At 42.5% G+C, this 17,135-nt stretch overlaps 1 protein-coding gene across 4 annotated transcripts in view; it reads right to left on the bottom strand.

The window, feature by feature from the left end:
• Slmap (Sarcolemma associated protein) overlaps nucleotides 1-17,135 on the bottom strand; it is a 102,682-nt gene that overhangs the window by 19,345 nt on the left and 66,202 nt on the right. For all 4 annotated transcript variants that reach the window (XM_045765131.2, XM_045765130.2, XM_069311107.1 and 1 more), the window contains exons 3-7: nucleotides 4,610-4,747; nucleotides 4,001-4,148; nucleotides 3,386-3,452; nucleotides 1,396-1,543; nucleotides 407-502 (exon numbers count right to left, since the gene is read on the bottom strand). In XM_045765131.2, coding sequence (XP_045621087.1) covers nucleotides 407-502; nucleotides 1,396-1,543; nucleotides 3,386-3,452; nucleotides 4,001-4,148; nucleotides 4,610-4,747 — 597 coding nt within the window. The remainder of the gene's footprint in view (nucleotides 1-406; nucleotides 503-1,395; nucleotides 1,544-3,385; nucleotides 3,453-4,000; nucleotides 4,149-4,609; nucleotides 4,748-17,135) is intronic.

A 17,135-nucleotide genomic window follows, 5' to 3' on the forward strand; every position in this document is an offset into this window, starting at 1 on the left:
TAATTCTAAATCCCTCTGTTATCTTTAGTATAAACACAAATGTTAAGACTGATATACAGTACATTATAGCATATAATAATTTAAGCAATATCATTTGAAATTAACAAAACCATACATAAATTATTATTGCCATTAAATAGTTATTCCATATTTATGATATTTAGGTATGACTGGTATGCCGTGAAGTGATTGCAAGGAACAACGTCCCCGCCGCCCAGTTTCTGACCAAGTATGTTACGTTTCAACGCATAAAACTTGCTAAACTATGGTAATTAAAATAAAGCTAATATTACAATTAAGTTTAATTAAAAATCAACCTACACAGAGCGAGCTTACTCGTCGTACATTAAACCTTCAGTCCCACCATCATGAAAGTTAAAACAACAAAATTACATTGTAGGCGTACTTTAGCATATGTAGTAAGTTGAGCTTCAAGAGTTTCAAGTCGCTGAAGTAATCGGTCTTCATCAATCATTGCTTTCCAGCTGTGAGTAGCTGCTTCCTGTTGAAGATAATTAAAACATTGCTAGAATATAGTGTACTAGATGGTAAAGGAATACAGAATAGTAACGCTGTTAAACATTACTACAGGAGTATCAGACCATGACAACACCACCACCACTACTCCTTCTCTTACTTCATTCACACCTATTATTGTCAAGTTTTATCTAGGCAACATTTAACATTTATAGCACATGTACAGCATTTTGCCTTATATCAGTACAAAAGAAAAAATATATACTATATATATATATTTAGAACCTAAAAAAATATCTGTACAATTGAAGAGAGAATTACAAAAGCTGAAAGCATGCTGTATATACAATGATACTCCCCTACCCCACATGCTTAATGTGTGTAAGTCAGTGACGCTAGCCCTAGACATCTGGCCACCCACCTCAGGACAGACTGACTTCTTATTCTATATAGATAGATAAGGTTATGACAAGAAAAATCCAGCCACCATGACATTCATCATTGATATTCACGTGCTTTACATACATTACTGAGATAAGAGAATTGCAAGACTATCTGAAACATTTCCTTACGACTCCAACATTCTCATATGATTAAAGGAGGGAATGTGTGGGTAAAAAAGTGTGTCCAGACTTTTGATACACTCCATTCTTGGCCAGCCATGTAATTGTCCCTAGTCAAAAATGCTGGTAATGTACACCGATTCATAAATATAACCAGAAGGTAAGTACAGTAAGGCTCAATGATAAGCACAAATGATTTGCATTAATTCATTCTCAACCTGCACAGCTTTAAATTTACACATTAGCTTCAAAACTTCATATCGCAGAACTCATTTGTGTAACTCCACTTTCACTTAATCCAATGTTGGACAGTACTTCACAAATTACCTGTATACAGCACCTCAACTTCTCTTACCTGAGTAGATGAAACCAGACGTTGTAAAGTCGCCAATTTCGTTTCAATTTGTTGTTCCCGATGCTGAGCTTCCTGCAGGTATGTACGTAGCTGGTATAGTTCCTGAGCAGACACACTAGACACTGCTCCACCCACTGCTGTTGACGGACTGCAAACACAATTATTCCTTCACCGAGTGAATTGAAATCATTGAGCACGAGTGCTATTTTAACGAACCTAATTTGTAAATATTAGTACTGCACTATACTGAATAATAAAGGAGGCAAACTTGAAATCAGTTGTGGGGAATGGGGTTTCCCCTCATGGTAATTATTTAATGGCATTAGGGTCAAGTTACAGGTCTCTGGACACTTGAGTTATTGACATTCACAATGGGACAGTGTAGTTGTGAGTTTATTGAAAAACTTTTTGTATGAGTTGAGAGGCAACATTGTTCTTTAAAATGACACTGGAATAGATGCTGTACTGTACATGTAATACTCACAGAGATATCTCTTCTGTATTAATAAAAAACAGTAGCACCCATTTGTAAGGAAATTTTGCTTGTATAGCGATGTACAGTACATTATACCTGAACTCTATATTATACTACTTTTCATTTGTTTACTATTAGGCAACACTCCTGGCATAACAGTTGGTTCAGAGGTCAGAAGAGTTGTTTTACAACTCAAAGGTCCCGGACTCTATATCTACACAGGAGACACATTTGAGCACATTTACTCTCACTTGATATTTCTGTTCACCTAGCGGTAAATAGGTACTTGAGAGCAAGGTAGGTGTTATGGGTTGCATTCTGAGAAAGCCTAGTTATTAGCCCAGGTGGGAACTTTAATAAGCCTAATAGGCATCCTGTCCCCAATAACAGGAAACATCCAGGTGCATCAGACTCCTGCCTCGGGTACCCCGAGCCGGTCGGCCAAGCGGACAGCACGCTGGACTTGTGATCCTGTGGTCCCGGGTTCGATCCCGGGCGCCGGCAAGAAACAATGGGTACAGTTTCTTTCACCCTATGCCCCTGTTACCTAGCAGTAAAATAGGTACCTGGGTGTTAGTCAGCTGTCACGGGCTGTTTCCTGGGGGTGGAGGCCTGATTGAGGACCGGGCCGCGGGGACACTAAAGCCCCGAAATCATTTCAAGATAACCTCAAGAAGATAACCCCCAATGTTTGATGGGTCATTTCTTGGAAAACAACAAGCATTAATGCCTCTTATTATAGGACATGACTGTGTTAGTGCTCTTCAATAGAATTTTCATACTGCTGTAGTGCCTTTTTTTTTACATGCCAATGCATCCAGAGACTAAAGACTGGCAACCTGGCTCAGTTATTTATTCCTTGTACACCACTGAGCATTAAGGGCTGATATTAATATGCAAAGTAGCCTGGTGTGTGTTTTGGTACATGCTGGTGGCAGTTTTAATTGATATGGAGATACTGAACTTATGTTTGGAGTATGGAGACTAGAAACAGGACTAATTCAGAAACCGGTGCCTAAAAAACATTACACAATGTCCCTTTTGTGTGTAAGGACTATACATTTGTCAGAAAAAAAATTAAATCAAATATAGCTCCTTAACTTTTATGAAACTGAACTTGGGATTTTTATAGGAATGTTCAAATGTTTATCCTCATAGGTTTTTATTATATACGTTTCAGGTTTCAATATGCTTTTGGAGGACATTCAAAGAGTACTGTACTTGGGATTTTGTGGTTCCATTCTACATATGCACAGGTACAAGAGCTACAGAGTTTGACCAGTGCCAATGTCTGGAGACCAGTGACTGTTCAGAGATGGGGAACTTTTTACCTTTTATGATAATTTTGATTATAAAATATAATAAAAGAAAAAAATACAACTTGAAATGTCACTGAAAAAAGGGAGAGGAAATTAATTTTATAAACTTTTCAGCGATATGGTAAAAGAGAGAATAGTCAAGCTCAAACTCTGCAACTCCTGTTATTGAAACCCAAGACCTAAAATATTATTTTACCTGGCTTTTGCTTCTTGACCATCAGGCATATACAGCTTCAATGTCGCAACTATACAGCCATGTGTCACTGTAAAGAAATGACAAAATTATCAAAATATAATCAATAAAATATATATATATATATATATATATATATATATATATATATATATATATATATATATATATATATATATATATATATATATATATATATATATATATATATATATATATATATATATATATATATATATATATATATATATATATATATATATATATATATATATATATATATATATATATATATATATATATATATATATATATATATATATATATATATATATATATATATATATATATATATATATATATATATATATATATATATATATATATATATATATATATATATATATATATATATATATATATATATATATATATATATATATATATATATATATATATATATATATATATATATAAACACACACACACACATTATATATACTGTATGCAAATGTTAATCTGCTGTGAATTATACAACAAATTTTTTCAAGCTCGTAATAAAAAAATAAAAAATTTACAATTTTTTTCCATGTTTTAAATTATTAACAATAGCCTTACCTTTCTTGGAATTCTCCATGACATCAACACCAAACTGTACAATGTCCCCTGAACAGACCTCCCTCGGTGCCGACTCTTCAGATCCCTTGCTGAGGCGCTGGTTATTGACGAAGGTGCCATTGCTGCTCTTGGTATCTTGCAGGTAGAACTATGATAAACAAAATAATAAGCTCAAAAGCATATAAAAGAAGACTACTGTTGAGTAAAACATCTTGCACAACATTTTCCATAGACAAAACCATGAGCCTATGAAGATGTGGTGCCCATACCTATGCCAGTGTCCCAGAGAGCCAGAGGTACTGCTGTTAAGTGGTCTTACACCGCTAAAATATCCAGCTCCAGTACTGCACTTACCTCACTCAAAATATTACTTGCTCAAGTAAGCTCTTAACATTTTATGTTTGTACACATACATAGGCTGCATGAACATGAATGTCTTGCTGATATAATATACAGACTCAACTGCATTTATCCATGACTATCAGGTTTCAGACTAAATATAAAAATCTTATTCACTTGCAGTTAAAATACATTATCTATACAGTAATATAAATGAACTTCAAATAGTCTGCAAGGCACAGTTAAGCAACAAACGGCAGTATTATTCACCTTTCCATTCTCATACCACAAGAGGGCATGGTTCCTGGAGAGCACCTTACAGTCAAAGATGGCATTGTTGGTTGCTGGCCGGGCACGAGCCACAGATCTCCCAATCTTCACCGGCTGATCCAACACTAATGTTCTCTCCTGAGGACAAAATAACACATTTGATATGTCGTTCACTTTTTAGTCTACACACACACACACACTCGCCCATTACTAAAGAAACATTCACATCTAACAATTATCCACGTCTTCCTCACTCAAATTAAATGGTTCAAGATAACCTAAGAAAATCAGAATGAAGGTGACTGCTGAAGGCCTATACGAGGCAGCAGCTATTTATATCCACCCCAACTATTTACATCACCCATATATGTGTATGCATAATCTACGCTTCAAATAACCCGGCGATCCCACATTAATTATGTTACCAGGTAATGTGTTACCTGATAACATAATTAATTGTGACAACATATTAATAGTGGTTTCAAAACAACCTCGTTTCAAAACCATTATTTACCCAGGTCTTTCCTCGATCTAAACTCTAATGATGAGCACTTCAGCTCAATAATGGGGGACATAATTATGAACATACTCTAAATGCTACTGAAGGCTCAGTCCAGTGAAAAACCCTTTCCTCAATGTCAGGGAACTTTGACCTTTATTCACAGTTCTCACGAAGACGATTTGCTTAGTGAGGGTAACTCCAACATTCGTAGTGACAACTCCCCAAAAAAATTATTCTACGCACTGCCAAGACATTTATTAATTCTGATAATAACTAATAATGTAATACTATGCAAATAAACAAAAAATTTTCTTTAATGTAAAAACAATTAAGGAAATATATGCAGAGCAACATTTAACAATGCTGGTGACTGCAAAACTTCCAAAGGTAAGTAAAGATATGCAAATACACACACACACACACTCATTAGGTCATTATGGAACAGCTGCACTACCACAATCAATTGTCAGTCTTACAAAATTACACACTTCAAACAATTTTGTCATTTTACTTCACTAATTTGAATTAACCTCAAAGGCCTGAACAAACACCAAACAAGCATTAAACACACTTAAAAAAAATGAGTATTTTCTACCTACTGGAGCATATTGGAGCATACACAACACCACCTCCATCTTTACGTTAGTGATGCAGCAGCCATTCCCACCCCTGCATTACTTGGCAACCAATACCCTTCCACACATAAATATCCAACATTGTCTTCTTTGTACATTAAATTTAGCCCACTTCCTCCCCAACACGGACACAAAAACTAAGTACCGCCTGAAGAAACACTAAAATATCGCACCACCGCACCCGACACCGTACATCATAGGGTTTTGTCCCACCAGTCACAGTGCAACCTGATGCCATACAGGAATACAGGTGCAAGATGGAGAGAGAGAGAAGGGGAATATGAAGAACAGTTGTGGGTAGGAGATACAGTAGGACTGAGAAACATTGATGGGGAAGACGACAGGAAGAGGGAGAAACGGGGAACAATTTAAGTAGGATGAAGGAACCCAAAATGACAGACTAAGACACCGCGCTATAAAAACATAGGAAAAGATAGAGCCCCACCCACCTACACCATCCCACAATAGATTACAACACATATACCGCGCAAAGAGAGGTTTAAAAATAAACAGCGAGTCTACCACCTGGCAACTTCCTGCCTGTCTCCCAGGTCGGCCATTACAAGAGCTCCCTGGTTGGTCTTTACACCAATATAAAGAACCACAGTCCTTCCTTTGATCCTCCTCTGTTGAGGCAGTTGTGGAGGACCACATCTGGAAGCCTTCCAAGATTTCCTCCTCCAGATCGTTCACATTGCTAAATGGAGCCAATTTATTGCCTCACCGGTTTACAGACTTTAAGATTAGCGTTTTCCATTTAGAGTGAACAGTTATTTTGTAAGCGTAAAGCAATGTAGTACATCCTCCCCGCTATATCCCAGGAACCACGACCTAGCCAACCCTCAATGCTTACATACCAAGTCAGCAACAGTAACAAATTGCAAAGTGGTTGGCTTTCTGGTGACGGCAAACAAGTGATCAATGCAAGTTTACATACAAGGTGACAAGAGGATGCTTGAGCAGAAGACGGGGGGGGGGGGAGCGGGCAGGGGAGGGATAGGGGCAGGAGAAAGATGGGAGTATTGCCTGTGAAGTGAGGATATCAACTAGGTCTTATTTTTTTAATACAATTGACTAGATGTGGGGATAGCAGCCGGTTCCAATGATATGACAGGCTTCTAATTGATGTGGTTGACAATCAAATATCCGCACGAACCCACACAAACACAGCAGGCCTAAGAGTTGTATCGATGTTATATGCCCCGCAGTTATGTTATTTGTGTGTCAAAAAGCAAGAACACGAGGCAATACATTGTGTTGTTACCCGCATCAAGGTTTACGTCAGCTTGTATGGTTTCCTTCTGCACAAATATTTAGTGAGAGAACTGATGTAAGGTCTTGATGAGGATGATAACTTGGTAAACCTTAGGAATTGTGGAAGCATCATAATAAATTATAGCAAATCTGATACAGGTATACAGAAGCATGCACGAACAACATATGCATTAATATCTCCAGGCCCAGGCTATGGCATAACCACAATGAAGAGCTGACGACGAATCACAATAACGTGGCTAAAGTATGTTGACCAGATCACACACTAGAAGGTGAAGGGACGACGACGTTTCGGTCCGTCCTGGACCATTCTCAAGTCGATTGTGTGAAGTCTTTATTAAGTCACACAATCGACTTGAGAATGGTCCAGGACGGACCGAAACATCGTCGTCCCTTCACCTTCTAGTGTGTGGTCTGGTCAACACAATGTAGAGATCATTTGCGCTAATACAATAACAAATATATACCACAACATCCTCTGACCAGGATGGGTAATTTCAGTCCTTGGTGACTTATTGGTTTGGGGGGCCCAATCAAGTTCTCATACACTATAACGTATCTGGACAACTTAAGAAAATAACTTAAATAGCATGATGTTAAGAGAGAAAAGGTGCAGAAGAAAAGCGAGGCAGCATGATAAATAAAAAAGGATAAGATGTGGCAAGGAAGGGAAGCCAGGCCGAGGACCTGTCACATTACCCGTTCCCTCACCACATGGAAGGGAGGGAGGAGGTGCAGGTGCCAGAGGAAGGAACGACTGAGGGAGGACTAGGCTGAGGTACACGGGCCTTACATTACCCACCTTAGGTTCGGCCAATTTAGTGCATCAGGGGCCAGATTCACGAAGCAGTTACGAAAGTACTTACGAACGTGTACATCTTTCCTCAGTCTTTGACGGCTTTGGTTACATTTATTAAACAGTTTACAAGCATGAAAACTTGCCAATCAACGGTTGTTATTGTTATAAACAGCCTCCTGGTGCTTCGGAGCTCATTAACTGTTTAACAATTATAAACAAAGCCGCCAAAGATTGAGAAAAGATGTACAGGTTCGTAAGTGTTTGCGTAACTTCTTCGTGAATCTAGTCCCAGTTTAGCGACGTCGTGAACACACTTAGAGGACGGAGCCGCTCCCAATCACCGACTCTTATAATCCTCAACCACCCACTTCCTCACAACACGCCTCCCCTAGCTAGCCCTCACCCCACAATATTATAGTCCTCTAAATATCGATAAACCCCCACAATCCATATATCTAGGCCCACCACATTATTGTACAGCAATCAAAGCCTATGATATTACAATTATGACGGTATTGTAACGTCATACACCTCGCCAACACTGAATAAAACTAAATTTTATCAATTTTCGCTAGGCTAGGCAAGGCTAGGCTAAGCTTGGCTAGGCTAAGCTTGACTAAGCTAAGCTAAGCTAAGCTAGCCAAGGCTTTTCTAAGAGTAACGATGACGTAGATAGGTAAAACCTCTTTTAAAAACAGGCCGAACCAGTGTTGAAAAAGTTGAACATTGTTGGAGTAATTAGCAGGGCGTGAGGATAACGAGGAACACCAGCATGAACAAGACTGCTTTTTATCCTAAATTTGCTTCTCCGTAATAAAGAATTAACTTTTTAGCATGTGTTTAGCGGCATATCATGAATCACTGCCTTATGTGGCTGCATTTCAAATTCGTAAACAGAAACTATGTACATCTGATGTAGTGTAACCTCGTGAAAATATATGCTTCAATCCACAATTTAGACGTATTGTGTATGATCATCTGTCCTGTGTGGCAGTGGATATGTGCAACAGACCTAATTGAATTATTAAAATTAGGAAAAATTGTACATAAATTGTCATTAAAGATGTTAAATCATCATCTCCCTCGTTTAAGATCAGTCGTTATGCTTCACAATACCAGCGAAAAGCAACACACACACACACACACACACACGAGCCGGAGTTACAAGCAACAACTAACGTGCGCCTATGGAAGCACAACAAGACAATATCAAAATAATAAACTTTTTTTTCCACCGTCGCGTTCTGTTCCCCAGATGACCCCGACAATTGTCTGGCAAGGTGGCCACACACCGACACCTGACACCTTAACATCTGGCGCCCCAACATCTGAGCTGCCGACGCCATCTACCAAGACTCACATATTAAGACTTCCCTGCTTCCACAAAGTCTTACTCTCTTCCCTACAGTCGCGTGTTTTCAAAACCCACAAATTGTTAACAAAAGACCCCGTGTATAGATCTGCCAGGAAGACAACTAAGCGTGGAGGTAGGGTAGGGCACGAGGGTGAAGAGTGAAGGCAGAGTGAAGGCAGAGTGAAGGCATTCAACAAACATTTCCTCATTCTTATGTGGCTTGTTGATCTTGACGCACGTGGTCATCTACCCCCAGCCAGCCACGGCCCTTCTCACCCCTCCCCCTTCCACCCCATTCCATCCCCCTCCCACACACACATTAATTCAAGTACAGTACTTAAACAGATCTCCCCACCATGATAAAGCCTACCGCTTCTCAACGCTATTTGGTATCCTTGCCCGCAGCTCTTTCTTATAACTGTATATTTGCTGATAATCTCCAGGTTTTTGTCAAATGTTGTCGCTGGTGTTGATACCGTGGCTTGTGTTTAATATTGTGGCTGGTATTGTGCTCGAGAGCAAAAGTGCTCGACCATTAACCAGCGAGCGCTTAAACAAGCGAGGCATTATTAACCTATTATTAACCTATCCGCACTCCCAGCAGCGCACCCAAGCTCCACACAACACACCTCACCTCTCGTACCTGCAGTATATCTCAAAGTTCTTCTACTACTTGTACAAGTTTTACTAGCCAAGCCCCAGTCCCTGCTCCTGTGCCAGATAAGTCCACTACGGGATCACCATAGCCCGTGCTGCTTGGAACTTTTTCTTCCCAGTAGCTGAATCTAAAAACCACAACAACTAGCCAAGCCCGGCCTGGGATCTGGCTTGTCTTGTGATAACTTGATCTAAAACGGCTGTTGTTTGGAGCGGCCCGCAGGCCCGCGTATCCACTACAGTCTGGTTGGTCCTCCTTGCATTAATCACAAATTTGACATAATTGATATGATAATGCTGATGTAGTTCAAGCCCCGGGGGGGGGGGGGGGGAAGAGGTTCGACTGTCCAAGAGGTGACCGCCAGCTACAAAAGGCGGGAGCCAGGTGGTGAGGATTTACGGTGGCTTAATCTTCATCGATCAATCAGGTGAGGATTAGTCCCTACAGGCTCTCTCTGGCGACATAGGCCTAGTGTGTGTGTTCCCTGGAGTGCACGGGAGGCATAAGCCGGGTGTCATACCTGCCGACCGCGCCCCACCACTTTTGTCAACCACGCTATATCCTGGTTCTCCTTTACTTGCAGGTTGACCTGGAGAGGGTTCCGGGACGTCTACTTCCTTCCGAGCTACTTCCTTCTGGCCACACTCGACTTGTGATAACTTGGTCTAACAGGCTGTTGTTTGGAGCGACTCGCAGAGCCACATATCCACTACTACCCGGTTGGTCCGGCACTTCTTGTACAAACTCTTGAAACTTTCGCCAATATTTCTTACGCTTGCAGGGATAGTATTGACCAGCCGTCCATACATTACTCTCTGATTGTGCCTATGGCACCTAAGCTCTTCTCTGGTCCTATTCTGCATTTCCTACCATATCTTTCGCTCATCTTTTGTTATTTTATAACATGGAAATTTGGGACCCGGCCTTCCAGTATAAGAACATAAGAACAAAGGTAACTGCAGAAGGCCTATTGGCCCATACGAGGCAGCTCCTATCTATAACCACCCAATCCCACTCATATACTTGTCCAACCCGCGCTTAAAACAATTGAGGGACCCCACCTCCACCACGCTACGTGGTAATTGGTTCCACAAATCAACAACCCTGTTACCGAACCAGTATTTACCCAAGTCTTTCCTAAATCTAAACTTATCCAATTTAGTATGGACTATGATACCTCTCGTCTCCTTCCCAGAGTACATACTGAGATCTTTCACACTGTCCTAATAATTTAGATGCTTTATAGTACCTTTTTTATGGCCTTTCTTAGCACAGTAGTAATATGTTCTCAACAGGATGGTAGAGGGAGCTACGAACACCAACAGTCCATTAGATCCTTTATATTTACAGTATGTCGTGTATTATATACAGATAGCAAATAAGTAGGCAGCAAAGAGATACGAGTATTGAGTGAAGACTAGTACGTTGCGTGTAGGATCTCGGACGTAGGTTCGAATCCTAGTCACGGCCCTTGTGGATTTGTTCATTGAGTGAAGAGCCATAAAGAGTGAGGGCGGTAGACAGTAGCAGGGACCATATGCAGGTACTGTAACCACCGCTGGTGTCTGCCCCCACACCCTCATGACTATCGAATTATTGACCAGCGTCTAGTACACCTCCCAGGTAAATACATGGCAACGGACGGCTGTTTGCGTGTGTGTCTGTCTGTCTGTCTGGTGGTGGTGGTAACTGTACCTTCTGTCACTAATCACCTGTGTGTTGGACGGGGCCACGTGGCTGCCTCTCTCTACCCTGCCTCGTGACTGCAGTTAATGGCCGTGGTGGCGGCACCCGGAATTTTATTCATCAAGTATCCAACGCTTCCGTAGTTTGTTATTTGGCGTTATTCTTTATCTCTCACACCATGTTTTAACTGCATACGCACCCCCCCCACACACACACACACAGGTTCTCAGGAACCTGTACACCTGTTGATTGACGGTTGAGAGACGGGACCAAAGAGCCAGAGCTCAACCCCCTCGTAAGCACAAGCAGGCGAGTACAATTAGGTGAGTACACACACATGAAAGATATAACCGACAAAATAAAAAGATGGATCTCTCATTTCCTAACAAACGGACCCCAAAGAGAAACAGTAAATTCTTTATCACGCCAAATCCGAGCTGGTACTTGGAGACACGAGGCACTAGTGCCATCTGGGTGTGGAATATTAGTCCACACCAACTGTCCCAATAAATACAATTGAATAAACCATCACAGTCATTAAGAACGCTTAACATGTCTCGGACTAGTGGAGGGGGGGGGGGGGAGGCACGCCAGATACATAATTATTTACACTTGGAAAATATTAAGAGGGACTGATTTCAAATCGGTGTACGAAAATAACTCCCTATGATTTAAACAGTCAAATCAGTGTGGATAACGGTCCAAAGCGGAGAGTAGCCTGTCCAGGCATAATATATTAATACAGTGAGCGGGGGCGGTGCGATCTAATCCGGTGTTAGGCTACGAGAAACATCGCCTCAGCGGCCGTACACGCCAGCAGTCATTCAGCGCTGCATTACACTACCTGTATAGTGGTCCCTCATCATGAAACATATTCAACTCTTGCCTATTTTGCATTCATTTCTAGCCACACAAATTCCACTCCTCTGTTACCACCCTCTCACCCCCCATACCTTAATCTACAACTCTACCATAAAACATTTTTCGTACCTGTCCTTCCCAATTCTCACATCTTAAGCCTTTTTCTTATCCCTGAGAGAGGGGCGAGCGAGGCGTTGGTGGAGGCAGTGTAGCCGGCGGGGCCACCTCTCCCTCCAAAAACTTCCCTATATACTATTTGTTTTATATACAATCTCCATTTCAGGCTATTTGCGCATTAGGTAATGGGTGGAAGGTGGGTGGCTCACCTTGGCCGATTGTGCTCCCCCCCGCCCGCTAAAATATTACTGACCCTCACACACACACACACCGACCACTCCCCAACTGATCAACCCACACCACTCACACTGACTTTATCACTCCCGCCCACATCACTGCCACCTACACAACTCATGACTCTGACACCCACATTCACACTGGTGCCCAAACATCACTGACTGGCTCAGCCTCTACACTCCCGGCTTGCCTCCTCGCCCAGGGCCACACACACCACCACCAGTCACCACCTTGCGACATCCTACCACTCACTGCATGTGTGGTTAAGAACACTATTCCCATGTCAGGGAGCCTTCCAATGCCGCGTCCTGAGGCAGGGACAGACACAAGGACACACACAGATTAAGCAAGAAAGAGAGGGCTGGGCGGACTGCATTTTCTTGGATTGTCGGAAAGCCTTTGACACAGTACCGCATAAGAGGCTGGTACATAAGCTGGAGAGACAGGCAGGTGTAGCTGGTAAGGTGCTCCAGTGGATAAGGGAGTATCTAAGCAATAGGAAGCAGAGAGTTACGGTGAGGGGTGAGACCTCCGATTGGCGTGAAGTCACCAGTGGAGTCCCACAGGGCTCTGTACTCGGTCCTATCTTGTTTCTGATATATGTAAATGATCTCCCGGAGGGTATCGATTCATTTCTCTCAATGTTTGCGGACGATGCTAAAATTATGAGAAGGATTAAAACAGAAGAGGACTGTTTGAGGCTTCAAGAAGACCTAGACAAGCTGAAGGAATGGTCGAACAAATGGTTGTTAGAGTTTAACCCAACCAAATGTAATGTAATGAAGATAGGTGTAGGGAGCAGGAGGCCAGATACAAGGTATCATCTGGGAGAGGAAATTCTTCAGGAGTCAGAGAAGGAAAAAGACTTGGGGGTTGATATCACGCCAGACCTGTCTCCTGCAGCACATATCAAGCGGATAACATCAGCGGCATATGCCAGGCTGGCCAACATACGAACGGCATTCAGAAACTTGTGTAAAGAATCATTCAGAACTTTGTATACCACATATGTCAGGCCAATCCTGGAGTATGCAGCCCCAGCATGGAGTCCATATCTAGTCAAGGATAAGACTAAACTGGAAAAGGTTCAAAGGTTTGCCACCAGACTAGTACCCGAGCTGAGAGGTATGAGCTACGAGGAGAGACTACGGGAATTAAACCTCACTTCGCTGGAAGACAGAAGAGTTAGGGGGGACATGATCACCACATTCAAGATTCTGAAGGGGATTGATAGGGTAGATAAAGACAGTCTATTTAACACAAGGGGCACACGTACTAGGGGACACAGGTGGAAACTGAGTGCCCAAATGAGCCACAGAGATATTAGAAAGAACTTTTTTAGTGTCAGAGTGGTTGACAAATGGAATGCATTAGGAAGTGATGTGGTGGAGGCTGACTCCATACACAGTTTCAAGTGTAGATATGACAGAGCCCGATAGGCTCAGGAATCTGTACACCTGTTGATTGACGGTTGAGAGGCGGGACCAAAGAGCCAGAGCTCAACCCCCGCAAACACAACTAGGTGAGAACTAGGTGAGTACACACAATGGTCACGCAAGACAACTCCAGCCACATCTTTATAAGATCTGACAGTCATAAACTGATAGAAGTTGCCCAAGGTTGTGGAGTGCGCTGATGGACGGCTGATATTGATCACAAATGAAAATCAGCACACAAAGGCCAGCAACGCAGAAACAAATTATATACAAAATACAAATAAAGATTGCTTAATATTTAGCCCATGGTTAAGGAAGATGGGACATTCACTGATGAACCAACGTGTGAAATACTGGGGACACAGTACGAGCCAAAGACTAATAATATAGAACAACACTACACTTCTTGATGAAGTCCACTTCCGGGTTCACACGTCACACTAGCCCTACCGGACTCACGAGGAAGCCAAGCACATTCCCTTCTCGCTCCAGTAATTCAGCAGTCATTACAAAAGCCGACATATCCACTGGAGAAGGAGCCTGGATGGTACACCTTGAGGTTATCTTGAGATGATTTCGGGGCTTTTTAGTGTCCCCGCGGCCCGGTCCTCGACCAGGCCTCCACCCCCAGGAAGCAGCCCGTGACAGCTGACTAACACCCAGGTACCTATTTTACTGCTAGGTAACAGGGGCATAGGGTGAATAGGGTGAAAGAAACTCTGCCCATTGTTTCTCGCCGGCGCCCGGGATCGAACCCGGGACCACAGGATCACAAGTCCAGTGTGCTGACCTAGTTTGGTCGACACACAACACACCACAAACACTTACCTAATACTTAACACTGTCACTCCTGTAACAAACCTCACATAATACCATATACTATGCACACCAGAGGCATAACTAGAAAAAAGCAACTAGATGAATCTTACATATCCAATGATTCGAATGTGCAGAATAGGTCAAGACTCTACACAAACACCATCCATCACGTGCTCACGACTGTCCAACACTCCTGGTATACACTTGAAGAGGGCATCACTGACCGACCTCTCACGGTGTTCAAAAGAGAACTTAACATATCCAAAGGATACCCGATTAACCAGGCTGTGATAAACGGCGTCTAACGACCTGGTTGGCGTCACCACCAACTACTAGACCTGTACGAAAGACCTCTGACCCGCGGAGACAGAGATTCTTAGAACCAACAACAGGTCAATAGGTATCTCCGTTGCATCCTGGAAAGCTCAGCTGTTTGCCCAACACACTTTCCGTCCTAGACAACAGAAACCAAAACCCAGTTAAACCACGCCACCGAGAGGAAAACCAGGTGGGACGGGGGGGGGGGGTAGGGGGTAGGGGGTAGGAGAGAGAGAGAGAGAGAGAGAGAGAGAGAGAGAGAGAGAGAGAGAGAGAGAGAGAGAGAGAGAGAGAGAGAGAGAGAGAGAGAGAGAGCTATGAGGGGAAAGCGCCAAGCCATTACGACTATATAGCCCTTGGAAGGGGTCATGATAAGGATTTGGGATGGGACGGGGGGAAGGAATAGCACCCAACCACTTGGACTGTCGGGAATTGAACGCCGACCTGTATGACGCGAGACCCTCGCTCTACCGTCTAGTCCAAGTGGTTGGGGAGGGGAGGGGGGGGGGGGGTAGGAGATACAGGACAATAGGGCACAAAACTGTTAGAAGAATAATCAGTTGGCAAACGAGACTCCAAGTTACAGACCCGAATGATAGAATAAGACACTATAATACTCTATACGGTGGAATACTGCTGTACATCAAGTGATCGTGTAAGCTTAGTGAAACTACTCACCTCCCAATATACATTTAAATAAATCATTTACGGCACGAACTTACTATTAAACATACATAAATTATTCTAATAATTTGATGACCAGACCACACACTAGAATGTGACGGGACGATGACGTTTCGGTCCGTCCTGGACCATTCTCAAGTCGATTGTGACTTATAATGGTCCAGTAAATCTAATAATTTACAATCGCTCAAACTGTGTTTCGTGAAAGGCAGGAGAGAGAGATGTACAAGATGTGGTGAGAGGCAGGAGAGGCAGTATCAGGTGTGGAGGCTGCCACGCCGAGGTTCACTTTGCATGCCTCCCAAGTCAAGGTTTCCAGGTGGTGGTGGTGGTGGCTGTTATAGCTTCAGCTACTCGGAACAAGTTCCAAGTAGCACGGGCTATGGTGAGCCCGTAGGTACTAAGACCGAGCATGAGCAACATAACCCCGCCATCAACACATTGCTACACACGTGCAAACAAACCATCACCCTCCACACCTCATCATTTCATCAATCAATTGGCTAATTATGCGTTTATCCGCTAATCCACCGCTCCCATCCCTTCACTCTCGTCATCCATCAAAACAAGCACTTTCATTCATCACACGTAACATTCATTCAGGTCTCGGTAAGTGTTGCAACTTGTGATGAGAAATATACTGAGTGTAGTGGGATTTATTGTGTGTGAGAGATGTCCTCAGGTGGCGGCTTGGGTCGGGGGAGAGAGAGAGAGAGAGAGAATATTAAAGTAGGTAGACGCGAACACCACAGTAGGGAGGAATAAATGAAGAACATAGCATAGAAAGAAAAAATTGGTCACGCAAGGGAAGAGTAAAACGTGGGAAAGGAAGGAAAATGAAAATAAAAGAGTATGGGAAAGGAGAAGAAAAACACGGGAAAGGAGAAAGGCGAACGAGAGGGAGATAAGGAATGGGGGGAGAAAATGGAATAGATAAGTACCGCAAAGAAAATTCTCAAAAGGAATTGATAGGGCGGAGAACTATTATTTAGCACGGATGGAACACGAAGAAGCAAACAAGGAATAAACAGCTGAACACTAAGTACCCAATAGCTTCAGCCAGCAGCTGTTTGATGGTTGAGAGGCGGGACCAAAGAGCCGAGGCTCAACCCCCCTCCACAGACACAACTAGATGAGTACACTGC

This window comes from Procambarus clarkii, chromosome 69 (genome assembly GCF_040958095.1).
Source record: "Procambarus clarkii isolate CNS0578487 chromosome 69, FALCON_Pclarkii_2.0, whole genome shotgun sequence".
Taxonomy (NCBI): domain Eukaryota; kingdom Metazoa; phylum Arthropoda; class Malacostraca; order Decapoda; family Cambaridae; genus Procambarus; species Procambarus clarkii.